The following is a 16,457-nucleotide window of genomic DNA, read 5'->3' on the forward strand; positions in this document are numbered from 1 at the left end:
CAAAAATGTCCCGAAAATAATATAATTAAATTTCACGCACCAAATAATTGAAATAATTCTCATGTACACACAAACACCTAGCAACAATTCGCTCTCTGTCGCTTTCTCTATCAATATTGGTTGTCATTTAATATTAATTTGTTGCTATTCACTCCCACACATGCCGAACGGGGAAAAAACACGACATTGTTCCAATTAACACAAGATTATGTCGCTTGTCAAACAAATCGATGCGACTCCCGAGACCAGCTATCTCGCAGTAATTGATGGAACGTGGCAAGGAAATCAAAAGATCATAAACGACAACGACTCACTTTTTTTTCTTATCTTTTTTTGGCGTCGTTCAGTGTCGTCGTTACATAAAAATTTATCGAGAATTTTTTTTTACGATTTTCCGTTGAATTTTTTTTTTCAATGCAGAAGAGTTCAAGGGTGAAACGTCCTTTGTCTGTCTGAAAAATTTTTTAAAAAATATAAATTATTTTTAAAAGCACGTTCAATATGCTCTGGACACGTGTCAAGCGAACGCTTGTCCAACGAAAAAATTATTAATGTTACTCTTCACATGTCACGAGGGATTTTTCGTTATTTTTTTAAATAATAAAAAAAAATTGTAAAAAAACAATGGATTGGCTACAATGTGTGTAAATGATATATATTCAATTTATCATTTTGTTTGTGTGATGAAGCGTGAGACGATGTGATGGGACGTTCATTGCATTTTTACGTTTTTCACTTTTTTTTTGTTAAAAAAAAGTTTCTATAAAAAAAGTATTTTTTTGTTATGATAAGCTGCTGGAAAACTTCAAAAGCCATGATCTAAGATTATTATTACAAACTTTTAAATTAAACATCTCTCGATAATATTTTATTTAATACTTTTGAACATGAGCTAAGAACACAACTCTAGTGTGAAAAGAGTGTTAAATTGTTTAAAAAGAGACATGACAAGATTGCCATGTGCAATGATAAAAAAATGAACGAAATATATGAAAAGTTGTCTTAAAATTTTTTTTTTAACTAAAGCGTTTTTTAAAATTTATTTTGAGAAAATTTTTTTTATTTAAATATTTTTTTAAATAATTATTTTTTTTATATTTATTTTTTAATTTTTTAAAATTTTATTTATTTATTTTAATTTTTTTAATTTTTTAAATTTTTTTAATTATTTTTTTTTATTATTTTTTTTTATTTCTTTAAAATTATTTTTTTTTATTGATTTTATTTTAATTTTTTTAACTACTTATTAAATTTATTTTTTTAAATCTGTTTTAGTTAAAATCTACTTTAGAAAATTTTTTTAAATTATCATTTTATGAATTAATAATTTGAAAATTTTTTTAAAAAATAAATAAAAAAAAAAATTTTAATTTAATTAATTTTTTTAAATTAAAATAATTTTTTAAATTATTTTCAACAAATTTTTTTAATATTTATAATTTATTCAATATTTTTTATTTTTTCAACATTAAATAAATTTAATTCAATAATTTTTTTTAATTATTTTTTTTAATTTAAAAAAATATTTTTATTTATGTTTTTTAAATTTTATTTATTTATTTTTTTTTAAATTATTTTTTATTTTATTTAATTTTTTTTAAAATTAATTTTTAGTTAATTTCTTAAAATTTTCTTATTTTTTTTTTAAATTTAATTTACTTATATTTTTGAATTGATTTTTTTTATGAAAAACTATCAAAATCCTAATTTTTATGATTTTTTTAAAAAATGCACTTCAAACTTCTTCTGCATTAGACGCAAAACTACACAAGAAAAAGTTCAAATAAGTTAACATCAAGAGATATAGAGCTCAAAAAAGTTGTTCAGCAGCGGTAATATTAGTGAGAAAATGCAAGTGACAACACACACACAAACTTTTGCCGCCACACAAATGGATTTTTAAAACATCTTACAACTGAAATCTGTCTAAAAAAAGCTGTTAGAGCTTTAAAAAACGATAATTGAACAAAAAAAAAAAATAAAACTTTGGTCAGTAACAATTTTAACATATAAATTGCAAAAGTTGCCATTTTTCGTGCCTTGACATGCCACGCCGCGACGCAATCCGCACTAAACGGACGCAAAAAGAGATAAATCAACGTGAAACATGGTGTCAAAAGCCACACAAAGCACATGCAAAGCATAAAAGTTGGATGTGTTGAAACAATCTCATTATACGTTTCAATTATTTGGCGATCCAAAAAGTGTTTTTGGCGACGAAAAGTGACTAAAGTACATTTTGCGGGCATGAAAACCATCGAAAATGAGGTTTTTGGCATGAAATGCACGCGAAAAAGCAACTAACACAAATAAATTTGCAAAAACACACAGGAAACTTGTCACTTTTGGACACAAAAATATGCTTTTTATGTTCACAGAGATAGAATTTTACACAAATTTGTGCATTTTTGTTCATTTTTCGGAGAAAAATTATTCATTTCTTGTCTTTACTTCATTTAAACACTGAAAAAATATTAATAATTCCATACCATCTCGATTTTTACGGTTCTCGATTCTGAAGGTAATTAAATTTTTCACATATTCTTTTGTCGTTTAAAATTTTGAGTATGTTAATTTATTCATTTTTTAATTTAAAAAAATTTTTCGTTCGTCTCTTTGATAATTTTTGATAAAATTCATAAAATAACAAACAAAGCACACTTTTCGTTCTCACAGATATTCAAATTGTGTGAATTTTATTTTTATTTGACGTGAATATTCGGCAAAAAAAAATGTCAAAGAGCACAGTTATTATTATTTTATTTACCTAACAAAGAGCACTTGGCACAATTTTATTTTTTTTTGTATATTTTTTTTATTATTTGCAAGTGACAATTGAAATGTAGGTAACGGAAAATTTTATCAAATAAAAATATTAATAATATAAATAAATACAAAAAATATTATTTTTACAAAAAAAAAAAAAAAAATAATAAATAAAAAAAATTAAATAATTTATTTATTATACAAATAAAAAATTAAATTAAAAACAAATTATAAAAATTTAAAATAAATAAGTAAAAAAAAAATAAAAATAAATTTTTAAAATATTTTAAATTAAATTAATCTTTATTAATTATTTTTAAATAATATTTTAATATTAAATTTTATAGTAAAAAATAAAATAAATTAATAATAATTAAAAAATTATTTTTTTAAATATAATTAATAAAAATTAATTTTAATTTAAAATATTTAAACATATTTAAAAATAAAATTAAATTTGTCAAAATAAAATATAAAAAATTTATAATTCTATCAAAAGTGACACAATTATAACTCAAAAAGTAATTTTCATTAAAATCACATAATAAATAAAAAAAAATAATTAAAAGGACATCGCATTTCACTCATTCAACAAAAAATACAATTTATTATGAAATTGCTGAAAACATTCACGAGATAAAAATAAATTTTTTGCATTAATATTAATGACATTTTTTTTCACAACATTTTTAGTGATGAGTTATCTCACATGTGCTGAAAAAAAAAATAAATTCGTAATCCCGTTTAATGCGATTCTTGACCTTTTTTTCGAAAGATCACACAAAAAATGACAAAAGAAGAAAGCACTCAAAATATTTCTTTTGTCAATTTCCCCTCCATTTTTATTAGAAGTGACGACGAACGCCTTATCTATCGATAAATAATTGATTGAATTCCTGATGGGTTGCGATGGCAGCGAATCAATCATGATGAAAATGGAAAGAAAAAGGGACTCATGCGGTTTCACTGAACTCGAAAAGGATGAAATATTTTATTTATTATTTTTTTTTGCGACACACTTTGCTTCATAAAGTGACTCTTTTGACTTCATTATTTGAACGTCTGGTTTGCATTTCATTCCATTTCCACGAAAATGAAAAAAAAAAACGAAATGAAATAAAAAACAGAAGCACTCAAAGTTATTAAAAACAGCATCACCGCACAAATTAACGCGATAACACAGAAACGGATGAATAATGAAAAAAAAAAAATAAATAAATAAATAAACAAGAAAATTAAAAAGTTATAAAACGAGAATAAACAAGGTTTTCAAACAGATACATTCGCTCAAAAGAGAAGAGGGGAGATAAACACAGGAAACGAAAGTTGCACACAGCGAAAAGTAAATAAAAAAATAAATAATAAGGGAGATAAAAAGTAAACCGCAGCAGATTATTTTCATCATCAACTATTTTTTTTTTGAATTGTGTTCATTTTTGTTATTTTTCAATTTTCTCGTTATTTCTCAACCTGACTTAACGAGACAATTAATGTGTTAGGTCAACTTATTTTTTTTTCTAAAAAATATTTTTTATTAATGACGCCAGGTACTTTGTAACATCTTCAAAAGTCCATTAGAATGCATTTTATTTACTTCCGGCGTGATGCGAATTTCCATTAAAAAAAATACTTTTTTCTATTTTAGGAAAAAGAGGAAAAGTGACTTGCGGCACTTACAAAACTTTATGCAAATCTTTCGTTAATGTGCCTTGAAAGGAATGAAAAGATAATGACGTTGAAAAGAGCTGCAAGGCAAATAATTGAAAAATTACTGAATGGGAATCAAGAATACGATGGAGAAGAATGGAGTTCGATAATGAGATAAATGTAAGAAAAAATCGAAAAAAAATCTTTTATTGAATTTTTGTAATTGAGTCAAATATTAAAGTTGGATTTTAAAAAGAGAGAAAATTTTCATGGTTGGTAAGTATAATTTTTTTTAATAAAAAATAATTTTTAAATTAATTTTTAATTGTTGAATTTTAAATAAATTATTTTATTTACTTTAATTAATTTATTAAATTCAAAAATTAATTAAAATATTTTTTAAAAAAACTTGAATAGAGAAATTTTGCCTATCTTTGCGGAAAACCATGAATATAAATTTTTTAAAAAATTTAAAGTTTAGATTTATAAATTTAATATAATTTTTAATTAATTTTTAAATTAAAATTTTAAATTAATTTTTAAATAATTAAAATTAAAATTTTAATTAATTAAAAAATTATTGATCATTCCTTGTTGAATTTTATTATTTTATTTTTGATTCAGGTTGGATAAATGAAAAAAAAATTATTAATTTAAACGTTTTAAAAACTTATTTACCATCTTCAAGGATAATTTTTTAATATTTTTGATTTTTTTTTTTGAAAATCTGAATTTTAGTTGAAAAAATTTTTTGAACAATTTTTTTTTGTGAACATTTTAATTGAATTTTTTTTAATTATATTTTTTAACATAAAATTCAAATAAAAAAAGATCCAAAAATAATAAAAAAATTATCCCTGAAGATGATAAATAAATTTCCAAAACTTTATAAGAAGTAAAAAAAATAATTTATTAGGCTTGAATAAAAAAAAAATAATAAATAAAAATATTAAATTAAATAATAATAAAATAAAAAAAAAATTAAATTAAATTTAAAATAAAATTATAAAAAAAAAAAATAATTTAAAATAAAATTAAACATTTGGCAAATTTTTATGAAATAAAATAATTTAATAATTTTCGAACGATATTTTTAAAATTTCAAAATTTTTAAAAAAATTTAAACTAAGAATTTTTCTAATTTTTTCTGTAAAATCTATTCTTAATTGTTAAAAAAAAAACAAAAAAATTATTTAAAATTTTTTTTTTTTTTTTTTAAATTATTTTTTTAAATTTCACAATTCAAATTTGCTTTCAATTTCGACAACTTTAATTATTTTCCAACCGCTCAATGAGCCAATTTTCTATCAATTATTCGAGTTAAAATAAAACGTGTCAAAAAGTATCAAATTTCAGTCATAAAAAAGGGGAAAAATACTCACAATGCACCCAAAAAAGCAATCCAATTTCAAGTTTTGTTTGTTTTTTCCACATTATTATCCTTTTGCTCCAACTTTGGTTGCCACACAATTCCCATTAGTATGACATTAGTATTCATGACACACATCCCTTTTAAAAATTTCCTACAAAAGACAAACAAAGTAAAACAGTTTTAATATTTATTGTGCAATTATTTTCATGAAGATGATCCTTTTTCTCTCGTTTTTTAGCACGTCGCTCCAAAGCGCAAGAAATTCAAAAGGAAAACTATTTTTTGTTGTTTTTTCTCGTCGTCTCAACGTTGACAAAGAAGCGTCAAAGTAGAAAACTTAAATTCTTTCTGTTTACTTTTTGATCTAGTTTTGATGCGCCGTACTTTGTGTACTAAATTAAAGAAAAGTGCTCAATCCAATTTTCTTTGCTTTTTTGTCTCACATTACCGAAAGAGAATTTTTTTTCTTTGCAGGAGAGAAGAAGGAAGGAGCTCGACATTGCACACAATTTGTTGAGCGATAAAATAAAGTTTGTTTCCACACACAGCACTTTGATGTTAAAATAAATAAATAAACTGAATATAAACAAGATTTTGATCTTCTTCGTGATGTTTTTTGGCACACACTCCACAAATTCCATTGTCTTCCATTAAAAGCTGTAGCACACGGAGCGGAGGCCGTAGAGGAGAGTATAAATATAACAACTAAATGTTTTGTGTTGCCAAACAAAGTTCTTCATCTATTAGATTAGAAAAGTTTTTCTGTCGGGGATGATGCTGTTGTTGTCGCTTGTGCTGCTTCTGTTGTTTGCAAATGTTTTTGAGGAATTACGTTGAGACCTTGTGCATGCAGCAACACAAAATGTCGGCATGAAGGACGAGAGATAGTTAACAGATTTATTAAGATTTCATCAATTTTGTATCAATTTAGGCGAAAATTGTGTGAATAGATGATGTTATGTCACATATTTCTCTGCTGAAACTCAATAATAATGAACTTTTAACAAAACAATGGATTTCGAGAAATGTTTAAAAGGTTTCAGTAATTTCTTCAAAATTGAATTTCAAAAGTGAATTAGAAGTTTTCACAATACTTTGTTGTTGGAAGACTTATCAAGAAAAAAATTATTTTTTATAAACCTTTCACTTTTGTCCTTTTTTCTCGAATTATTTGAAATAATTTTATTTAAAAAAATAATTTTTTTCATTAAAATCATGAAATTTTTTATGATTAATTTTTAAATTTTTATTAAATTTTCAAAAAAATTTGTATTTAATTTTTTAAAAAATTTTATCAATTTTTTTATTAATTTTTTTTTTAATTTTTATTAATTTTTTTTTTAATTTAACAAATTAATTTAATTTAATTAATTTCGAAAAAATTAATTAAAAATTTTTTTTAATATTTTATTAAAATTTTTTATATTAATTTTTTGAAAAATTATTTAAAATTAATTTTTTTATTTATTAATTTGAAAAATTTTTTTTAAATCAAATTTTTTTATAATTAAATTTTATTAATATTAAATTGATTTTTTTTATTTTTATTTTTATTATAAATTATTTTTATTTTTTTTAAAAATTTTTTTTATTTTTTTTTATAAATTTTTATTAAAATTAATTAAAATTATTTATTAATTATTTTATTAATTTAATTTTTTTTTAAATTTTTATTAAAATTAATTTGGTATTTTATTAATAAATTAATTTAATTTTTTTTTTAATTTAAAAATAATGAAAAATTAAGGAATTTTATGAAAATTTAATTAATTATTAAAAAATTTTAAATTTAATTTTTTATAAATTTACTTTTGATTTGAGGAAATTTAATTAATTTTTAAATAAATTTTAAAAACTAAATATTTTTCATGAAAATTTTTATTTTGAAATTTAAAAAAATATTTGGCTCAAAAATAGTGAAATTTTAATTTTTTAATATTTTAACGGTCAATTTTTGAATTGACATTTACGAATTTTATATGAAATTTTTTAAAAGATTTCTTTAAAAAAGAATTAAAGAACTAAAAATTTTTAAAAAATAATTTTGTTTAATAGAAAAACATTAAATTCGAGTTTCTATGTTTTTCAAGAAAAATTTTCTTTTCAATTTTAAAAGAAAATTTATCAATAACTTTCTGACAAAATTGAACAAAAGAGTTATATAAATACTTTTTCTCCTACTTTTTATGACAGTTTCGCGTCCTTGATTCCCTTAATTAATGATCTCTAATTCACTCTCATCATAAATAATAAAATATCATAAACTTTTCTCGAATGTCTTTCATCAAAAAAGTACTTTGTTCATTATTCATATTTATTTAAAGTCTCGCGGATGAAAAATTAATTTTATTTAAATGTCATTTTCGAAACAAAAAAAATAGGACAATGGGAGTTTTTGTTCATTTTAAGCACAGACTTGAATATAATTAAATTTCAAGGGATTTTTCTCTTTTATTCAACTAATTTCCATCTCATTCAAGAAAATATCATTTTTAAACTCCCGCGCGAGATCTAAAGCTGTTTTTCCGTCGTTATTTCTCGCATTATTCACAATTCGCTCAATTTCCGGCTGACTCATGCCTTGCAAGAACTTCCTTATCAACTTTTCGTCGGAATTTGCGTATCGCGCGAGATAATGCAGCAAGTTATTGCCCGCGTTATCAGTAAAATCGCGCGCATCATCTGTTATCGGCAACAAACATGGCGCGGCATCAAATAAGCCGCTTTCGAGAGCTTTGTGGATCGGAGCGACGCCTCGATAGTTTTTCATGTGTTTCGTCGCCGGGAAGAGGGAGATCAGTAATTTGACGAGAATTGTTGTGTCGACGTTATTCTGCCCGGGTTTCAGGAGTTCCAAAAGAGGGGTATCGCCTTTGGAGTTTTGGAGGGAAAAATCGACATCCGGGCATTGGATGAGAAGATGCACGATATCGAGAAGATGATCACGACAGGCGAAATGAAGAATTGTGTCTCCCAAGTTGTTCGGATGGTTTATCACGAGTTGACCTTTATCTAAAAATAAAAAAATATTTTTTTGGTGAGTAAAATTTTTTAATTTTATAAAAAACTTACCTATTAAGAGTTTATAAATATTTCGATCTTTTATTTCATAAAGGAACAAATAATGAAGAAGAGTGTTTTGTTGTCTGTCTCTCCAAATATTCACATCAATTCGCCCATCTTCAATTAAAACTTTGATAACATCGTGATTTTCCACATTTAATGCCAACAAAATAGGAAGATCTCCCACAAAATTCGGTTTTGATACCATTCCCGGGCATTTTTTCACCAATTCGTCAATAATTTTAGCGGATGCTGTCTTCCTATTCACTGAAAGACACACAAAAAGTGGCGTCTCGTTCATATTATTAACTCGCAGCAAATCGATGCGCCTCTGAGCCAACAAATAATTGACATACTTTTCATTGTTCATCTTACACGCCGCATGCAAAGGAGTATTTCCATGTTTATTCCGCTTATTTATGTGTTTCAACACGTTATTCGGCTTATTCATGAGAAATTCAATCATTTTCGGGTCTTGCGCCTTATATCCCGCCAAAAAATGTGCCAACGTATCTTCATCCGAGTCAACATAATGCAAATTCGCGCCTTTTTCCACAACTAACCTCAAAACATTGAAATGGTCATGCAAGATGGCGGCTTGAAGCGGCGTCACTCCATAAAAATCTGGAATGTGCACAAGGCTCGGTTCGTGCATCACTAACATCCGAATGACGTCTTCGCTGAATTTCACCCAGGTGTTGTTAATTGCCGCCAAAAGTGCTGTTTCGCCTTTTTTGTTTTGGATTTTTGTATTTATCTCCGGATGCTTCAACAGAGCGTTTAGCAATGGGATATGTTCTCGTACCGCCGCACAATGTAACGCGGTGTCGCCATTTTTGTTTTGATAGTTGACATTTTCCCGCGTTTTTGGGCATTCGTGCAAGAGAAAATCGATAATATTTGGTCCAATATTCTGAATGGCACTGATGAAATGAAGAACTTCCGGTAAATTTCGTGAACTCATGTAAGTTTTGACACCTTCCAAATCATTTTTCTCAATTAACGTTCGAAGATCATCAAATAAACTTTCTTCCTGAAATGTGGCGAGAAATCCATCAACTTGGCTAATGACAAGAGGTTTCTCGTTCGTGACATCTTTGACATCGATCTGAGCGACATCTGCCTCTGTTGTGAGATATTTCGCAAAAGCATTTGCTAATTCAATATTTTCCTTTTGCATGGCGATGTCGAAGGGAGTCAAGCCATCCTCGTTTCGTTCATTGATGTAAAAGGCAACATTTCGATCGCCATTTAGCAGCAATTCAATTAATTCCGTGTCCTTTACTCGATGATTCGCCAAGTAATGAAGAATAGTATTGCCGTAAGAATTTTTGACAGTTATATCGACATTGTATTCGTTAATTAGGATTTTCGTTAATTCAAGTTTACTTTCAGCTATGGCGATCATCACGGGAGTTATTCCCAAGTCGCTGACAAAATCAACTAATTCAGGGCAGCGTTTCAGGATTTGAAGTTGGATATCGAGACTTGAATGTTTAATAGCGAGTGTCAAATAGTTCGCATTGAAACCCGAGTTTGGTTTGAGAGTTAAATCGACGTCATATTTAGCAAAAAGATGTTTAAAAAAGTAATCGTTGCCGGAAATGATCGCAAGCATCATGGGAGTGTAACCATAACAATCCTTCGCTTTCACGTTTATCATCGTCTGAGGACTTACAGGCAACTTACTGTACAAATAATCGTAGATATATGGCTTATTTTTGCCAAATTCCGCACAATAATGAAAAATATTTCGACCAAGATCATCAATTGAGGTTAGATCTAAACCGTGATCTTCTACAAGAGCTTTCAAAAGTTCAAATGGTTCCTTGTTGATGATTTCAAACATGTAGATGAAGACGTTCATGTCGTTTAAGTTCAACGCAAAAAAGAGATTTGGATTTGAATCGTAAATTTTAAGAAAAATCTCTTTAGATTGCTTCACCGCAGGTTTCAAAACAGTCCAACCCATGGAATCTCGAATCGTTAAATCCAAAGAAGGATGTTCGAAAAGTGCTTCAAATAACATTTCTGAAGCTTTTTTGGGTCCTTCAAGCAAGACATACAACGGAGTCTTTCCTTCTCTGTTCTGAGCGTTAATTTGACCTTCAAGGGCATTTGAAGGTCGTCTCAAGCAATAATCGATCGCTGATTTGTTCGACAATCCAAATTTCGCAAAACTATGAAGTAAAGTATCTCCATTTCCATCAACGGAGTCTCCGAATTTCTCGATTATGAATTTCAGTTCGTTCAAGTCGCCATCTTGGATTTCGTAAAGTGATAAATCGAGCGCCATTTTGCGACGTTCAACGGTTGGATGTCGTTCAGGAGGAATGTCGCGCATTTCTCGAAAGAGTTGGGACATGTAAGGACTGTTCATGCCCATCGCCAACATACCCGGGGTACTTTTGCCTTGAGCTTTGCTGTTATGAACATTTAACATTTTGTGCTGTTGGGGCTTCCCGCGCATTAGATAACCTAAAAGTTCGGCATTTTTGACGTTAAACAGGAAAAATTGATGCAAAATTGTGTTTCCATCGTTGTCGATGTGATCAGGATTAGCATTTCCTTCTTCGCACAACAACTTTACGATCTTCGTATCGCCCTTTATCACGGCGTAATGAACCGCGGTGCGTCCCAAAGCATCAGGCACATTCACTAAAACACCTTTTTTGTACTTTACGAGCGTCTCGATGACGGCAAAGTTATTTTCTCCCAATACGATTGCCGCAATCAGAGCATTTCTTCCAAGAGATCCGGGTTTCTCGATTGCTTCGGCAGGTAAATTATCGATGAATATTTCGACGCAAGTCACGCAATTGGGAAACGAAATCAACAGGAGTAAAGATAAATATTCCTCGGCACTTTTGTTCGCTTGAAGAACGGATAAAATTAATTCGTGTTGGTTATTTTCGCACAAACGGTTGAGCGTTTGGAGGAAGGCGACATGTTCGAGTGCTTCGGCGATGGGGGTCTCCATCATGAGGAGCTCTTTTAAATATATCGAACGCAGTCTGACAGATTTTCGAACGACGACGACGCGTTTTGACATCGAACGAAATTGAACTGACTCGAGTTAACTTGCGGGCGAGAGTTTGAATTTTTGTGATAAGATAAATTTGGAGAGATAAAAGATAAGGAAAAGTCGTAAAAGTGAGTGATATTGAGTTGTAAAAGCTCAAAATAAAAATAGTGGGATTGAAAGAGCAAATTTTTTATATAAAATTTTCTAAAATAAAAAAAAATAATTTTTGGTAAGTCCTTAAAATTTTAATTTTTTATGATTTTTTTAATTATAATTTTTTTATCATTTTAAGCTAATTTTTAATTTAATTTAATAATTTTTTTTTAAATTAAACATTTTTTACAAATTTACTTTTAATTTAATTTTAAAAATTTAAAAATTAATTTTTAAAAAAATTAATTTAATTTATTTTTTTAAAAATTAATTTTTTCAATATTTTCAGGTTAATTTTTTAATTAAAAATTATTTTTTATTTAAATTAATATTTATTTTTTTACAAGATTTTTTTTTTGCAGATTTTTTATACAAAATTTTTTAAAATAAAATAAAATAAAAATAATTTTTAAGTTAAAAAATTAAAAATTTTTTAATGTAATTTTTTTTAAAATTAATTTTTTTTAAATTTAATTTACTTATTTTTTTGAAAACTTGAATAATTTTTTAAAAATTTATTTATTTTATTTAAATTTAAAATTTTTTAAAAATTTAATTTAATTTTCAATTTATTTTTAGTTAATTTTTAAATTAATTTAATTTAATTATTTTTTAAAATTAATAATTTATTTATTTTTAAAAAGTGCAACAAGAAAATCTGATAAATTATGTTAAAAAATTTAATTGTTAATTAATTAAATAGTTTTTAAAGAAAAAATATTTTAATTAATTAAAAAATAATTTTAATTTATATAATTTTTAAAAAAAAATAAGTAAATTAACTTAAAAAAATTAAATTTTTAAGTAATAAAAATTAAATTAAAAGTAAATTTTGTAAAAAAAAATGTTTAATTTAAAAAAAAAATATCAAATTAAATAAAATAAAAAATTTAAATTAATAATTAATAATCATGATTAAATTAATTAATAAAATTTAAGAAAAAAATAAATAATTAATTTATTCAAATTTAATTAATTTTTTCAAAAAATAATAAATTAGGTAAATAAAAAATTAAAAATCATTAAAAAAATTGAAAAGTCAAAAATTCTTTAGAATTAATTTATCAATACGAATTTTCAATAAACTTGCTTCAGTAAACTTCTTCTTCTCGGAAAACCTTCATAAAAGCATTAAAAACAGCCGTCGTTCCGTATTTTGTCAATTTACTTGATAAAAATTACTCTCATAATACTAATAATAAAGCATCTTATAAAACTTGACGCTAATTAGAAAACTTAACTTTCACTTTGATCGTTTTCTTCTTCATTATTATTTTCAATTTATTAATCATTCATAGCTCCCGTGCCGGCGTGTGTGCGTCTCGTCCAAATGTCACTTCGCAGTAATAAAAATAATAATAATTATTAAAGGCGAAGATGACGAAGGCGAAGGGAGAAAAATCATCCGAGCAAAACTTTTTTAATTAGTAAAAATTTGTTGTTTGTACGCGCGGAAAGTGACTTGCGACGGGAAAAGTTGTGGTTGTCCCTCACTATGTTCACGGGAGCGCGAGCATTTCATTATCATTTTATTACGGAATAACAAGTTGAAAATTAAATTTATGGAATTTTAATCGCTTAAAGATGCTACGAAAATTTTTTTTTGGTGAGAGAGGAGAAATTTTTCCGAAAGAGTCATTGGAAATGCGAGACTCGTACGACAATTTAGTGTTAAAATTATTCAAATGTGACATTCATGACAAGAAAATGTAAACAAACTCTCGTTAAATGAGTAAATGAAAACAAGAAGACAAACAATAAATGATGATACAGCAACATTTTATTATAAAGTTTGTGTGCTCAAAATGTTGCTGCAAGCTACAAGACTAGCACAAAGTAAACGATAAATGTTATTAGAATTTGTTTTTTCCTCATTTTCATGAATCTGAATGTTTTTAGGAAATATTTTCTTTTTTTTTCAATACGGGCTGCTCTGCTTCTCCGAAGTTGAAATTGCAATCAGGCAGTCCAGTCACGTATTCTCTAATTTCTAATTAAACATTTGCCGAGATTAATGGTTTCTTGCCAGGCGGCGGGCTTTTGTCCTTCGGAAGGAAGAAAAACAGAACGGAATGGTGTTTAAAATAACAACAGTTCATGCTCTAATTGGCGTTGGAAGTATTTGTGTTTTTTTTTTCTTTAAATTACACTCGTCTTCGGTGTAACACGAAACTTTGAGCAAAGAGTAAATGGATTTGTAATCATTGCCGAGTGAAGCAAAGATTGAGGTTTTGTGCAAATAATGTTTTAATAGATATCGTCTTGTTTGCGTTAATAAATAATTTTCTTTGTGGAACGGATTAAATTAGGTTTGTTTGTGCGTTGGATCATCATTTGAGAGATAATTGATGAGAAAATTTCGAAAGGGAAGTTTGTATGGAGAAATTTATGATGGGTAAGTGATTTTTAATCTTTATTTGTGGATTTTATTGATTTTTTGTTTGAACAAAATTTAGAGTTATAGAAATTTTTAGCAACTGGATCTTTGAACGAAACTAATTTTTTATTAATTATTTTTAGTTTTAAAGATTTTTTCTATTTTAACATTTTTTTTATTTAAAAAAAACAAGAAATATTTAAAATTTTCTTATTTAATACTTTTTAGTTCGTTAGTTATACGTAACCCATAGATACAGAAATGTACGAAATTTGGTATAAATAACAAGGCGTCTCCATTTTTAATTGATTTAATTTTTTTATTTTAATGTATTTTTTTAAAATTAAAAAAGTGAATTAGGCATTAAATTTGAAAAAATAATATAAAATAATAAATTTGATAATAATAATTAAAAAAAATTAAATAAAATGAAATTAAAAAAAATAAATTAAAAAATAAATAAATAAAAATTTTTAATCTTTTTAATAAAACATAAAGAAAAAATAAATGAATAAAAATAAAATTCAAATTAATTTTTTTTCACATTTTCAAAAATTATTTTTTTTTAAAAATAAATTTAAATTAAATTAAAAAAAATAAATAAAATAAAAATAATTAAAAAAATTTTAATTATTTAATTTTTTTAATTTTATATTTTTTTTTAATTTAATTTAAATTTATTAAAAAAAAAAAATAATTTTTGAAAATGTAAAATAAAAATAATAATTAATTTAATAATTTTAAATTTTTATAAATTTTAAAATATTTTAAAAAAAAAAATAATAAATAAAATAAAAATAATAAACAAAAATAAAATAAAGATTAAAATCTTTTTACTAAAAAAAATAAATAAAAATTAAAATAAAATCCAAATTAATAATTTTTCACATTTAATGAAATTTATAAAATATAAATATTTTTAAAGTCATAAATTTTTAACAGTGTAAAAATAAAGTGTAATTTATTGCATACTTTATCGTTGCTAATTTTTGTGAAATAATTTGATTTTTTTTTTGTTAAAATAATTTAAAAAATTTTAATTTTAAAATTTAAAAAAAATCGCAAATTAGAGCAATAAAATTCAATATTTGTTGCTTTTTCCATCTACTTACCTCCTTTAAATTAATTTTTATTCTTATTTACGATGGAGACGCCTTGTCCAACGTTTCTTTTCATCCTCATTTTGTACCTTTTTTGTTCGTAAGACTAACAAACCTTTATTATCTCATAATTATAAAAGAGCATAAAGAGAAAATGAAGTAAAAAAGAATCTTCGACATCCACACAAACATTAAGAAAAATCGTTTTAGGTAATTAAACACATAAAATTATGTCTGTGCTAACTGCCTTAACTGCCTCATATAAAGTGCGCTTGTCTTTTTTCTCAACAGAAGGGGACTTTTTTCATGACTTAGATAGACATTTGCAGTAAATTAAATGAATTTGGCTCGGCTTTGGGACTTATCACGACGTTCTCATATAATAAAAGTGAAATTATACTAAAATAAAAAAGAGTCATAAATGTGCATTAATTTTATGTCGTCGCCTGTGATATTCGCAAGCAATGAATTAAATCAGACTTGCTAACTACCATTTTTTTTTCCTTTTTTTTTGCACAAAGACAATGTGGGCGGCAATAAAAAGTCATCATTCTATTACATTTTACACGGAGCAGGTTTTATCATCGGCACAGTAAAAGAGTCATTAAAATGCCTGTTTTCAGCTCTTTTTTGATGATTCTGCAGAAAAAACATCGCATTTCACTTCCGACTTGAAATTGCATTTTGTACGAGGCGAAATTTTTCGAAAAACCGCAGAAAACATCACCATCAAAAACACATTAAAACATCGTTTAGTGTCTTTAAAAAGTTCTTGTTTGTCGTTTGGCGCTCGCGAGAAACTTGCCATGAGGGAGTTAATCAAGAAAGTTGTGCCAAGTTGGAGTCTTGCGAATGTTGGTCAGACAGCAATTAGTAGCGGATGATAAATCATCGGTCCTGCAGGAATGCCTCTCAGCGTTTGAACGGGAAAATTTCGATAACTTTTATGGAATC

General features: G+C 25.7%; 1 protein-coding gene across 1 annotated transcript; it reads right to left on the minus strand.

The window, feature by feature from the left end:
• Positions 1-8,199: 8,199 nt before the first annotated feature.
• LOC134828409 (ankyrin-3-like) lies at positions 8,200-11,828 on the minus strand. Its single transcript, XM_063841388.1, has 2 exons — positions 8,858-11,828; positions 8,200-8,797 (listed from the first exon to the last, which is right to left on the minus strand). The coding sequence occupies exons 1-2, from the start codon at positions 11,826-11,828 to the stop codon at positions 8,241-8,243; spliced, it is 3,528 nt and encodes a 1,175-aa protein (XP_063697458.1). The 3' UTR covers positions 8,200-8,240.
• Between the last annotated feature and the right edge of the window lie 4,629 nt (positions 11,829-16,457).

Source organism: Culicoides brevitarsis, chromosome 2 (assembly GCF_036172545.1).
Source record: "Culicoides brevitarsis isolate CSIRO-B50_1 chromosome 2, AGI_CSIRO_Cbre_v1, whole genome shotgun sequence".
NCBI classification, from domain to species: domain Eukaryota; kingdom Metazoa; phylum Arthropoda; class Insecta; order Diptera; family Ceratopogonidae; genus Culicoides; species Culicoides brevitarsis.

Bases quoted from the DNA above. Each gene is read 5' to 3' on its own strand.
- LOC134828409 (XM_063841388.1), bottom strand. From the start codon at position 11,828: ATGGAGACCCCCATCGCCGAAGCACTCGAACATGTCGCCTTCCTCCAA. The intron at 8,798-8,857 runs GTAAGTTTTTTA...TTTTATTTTTAG, and splicing joins TATTTATAAACTCTTAATAG to ATAAAGGTCAACTCGTGATA.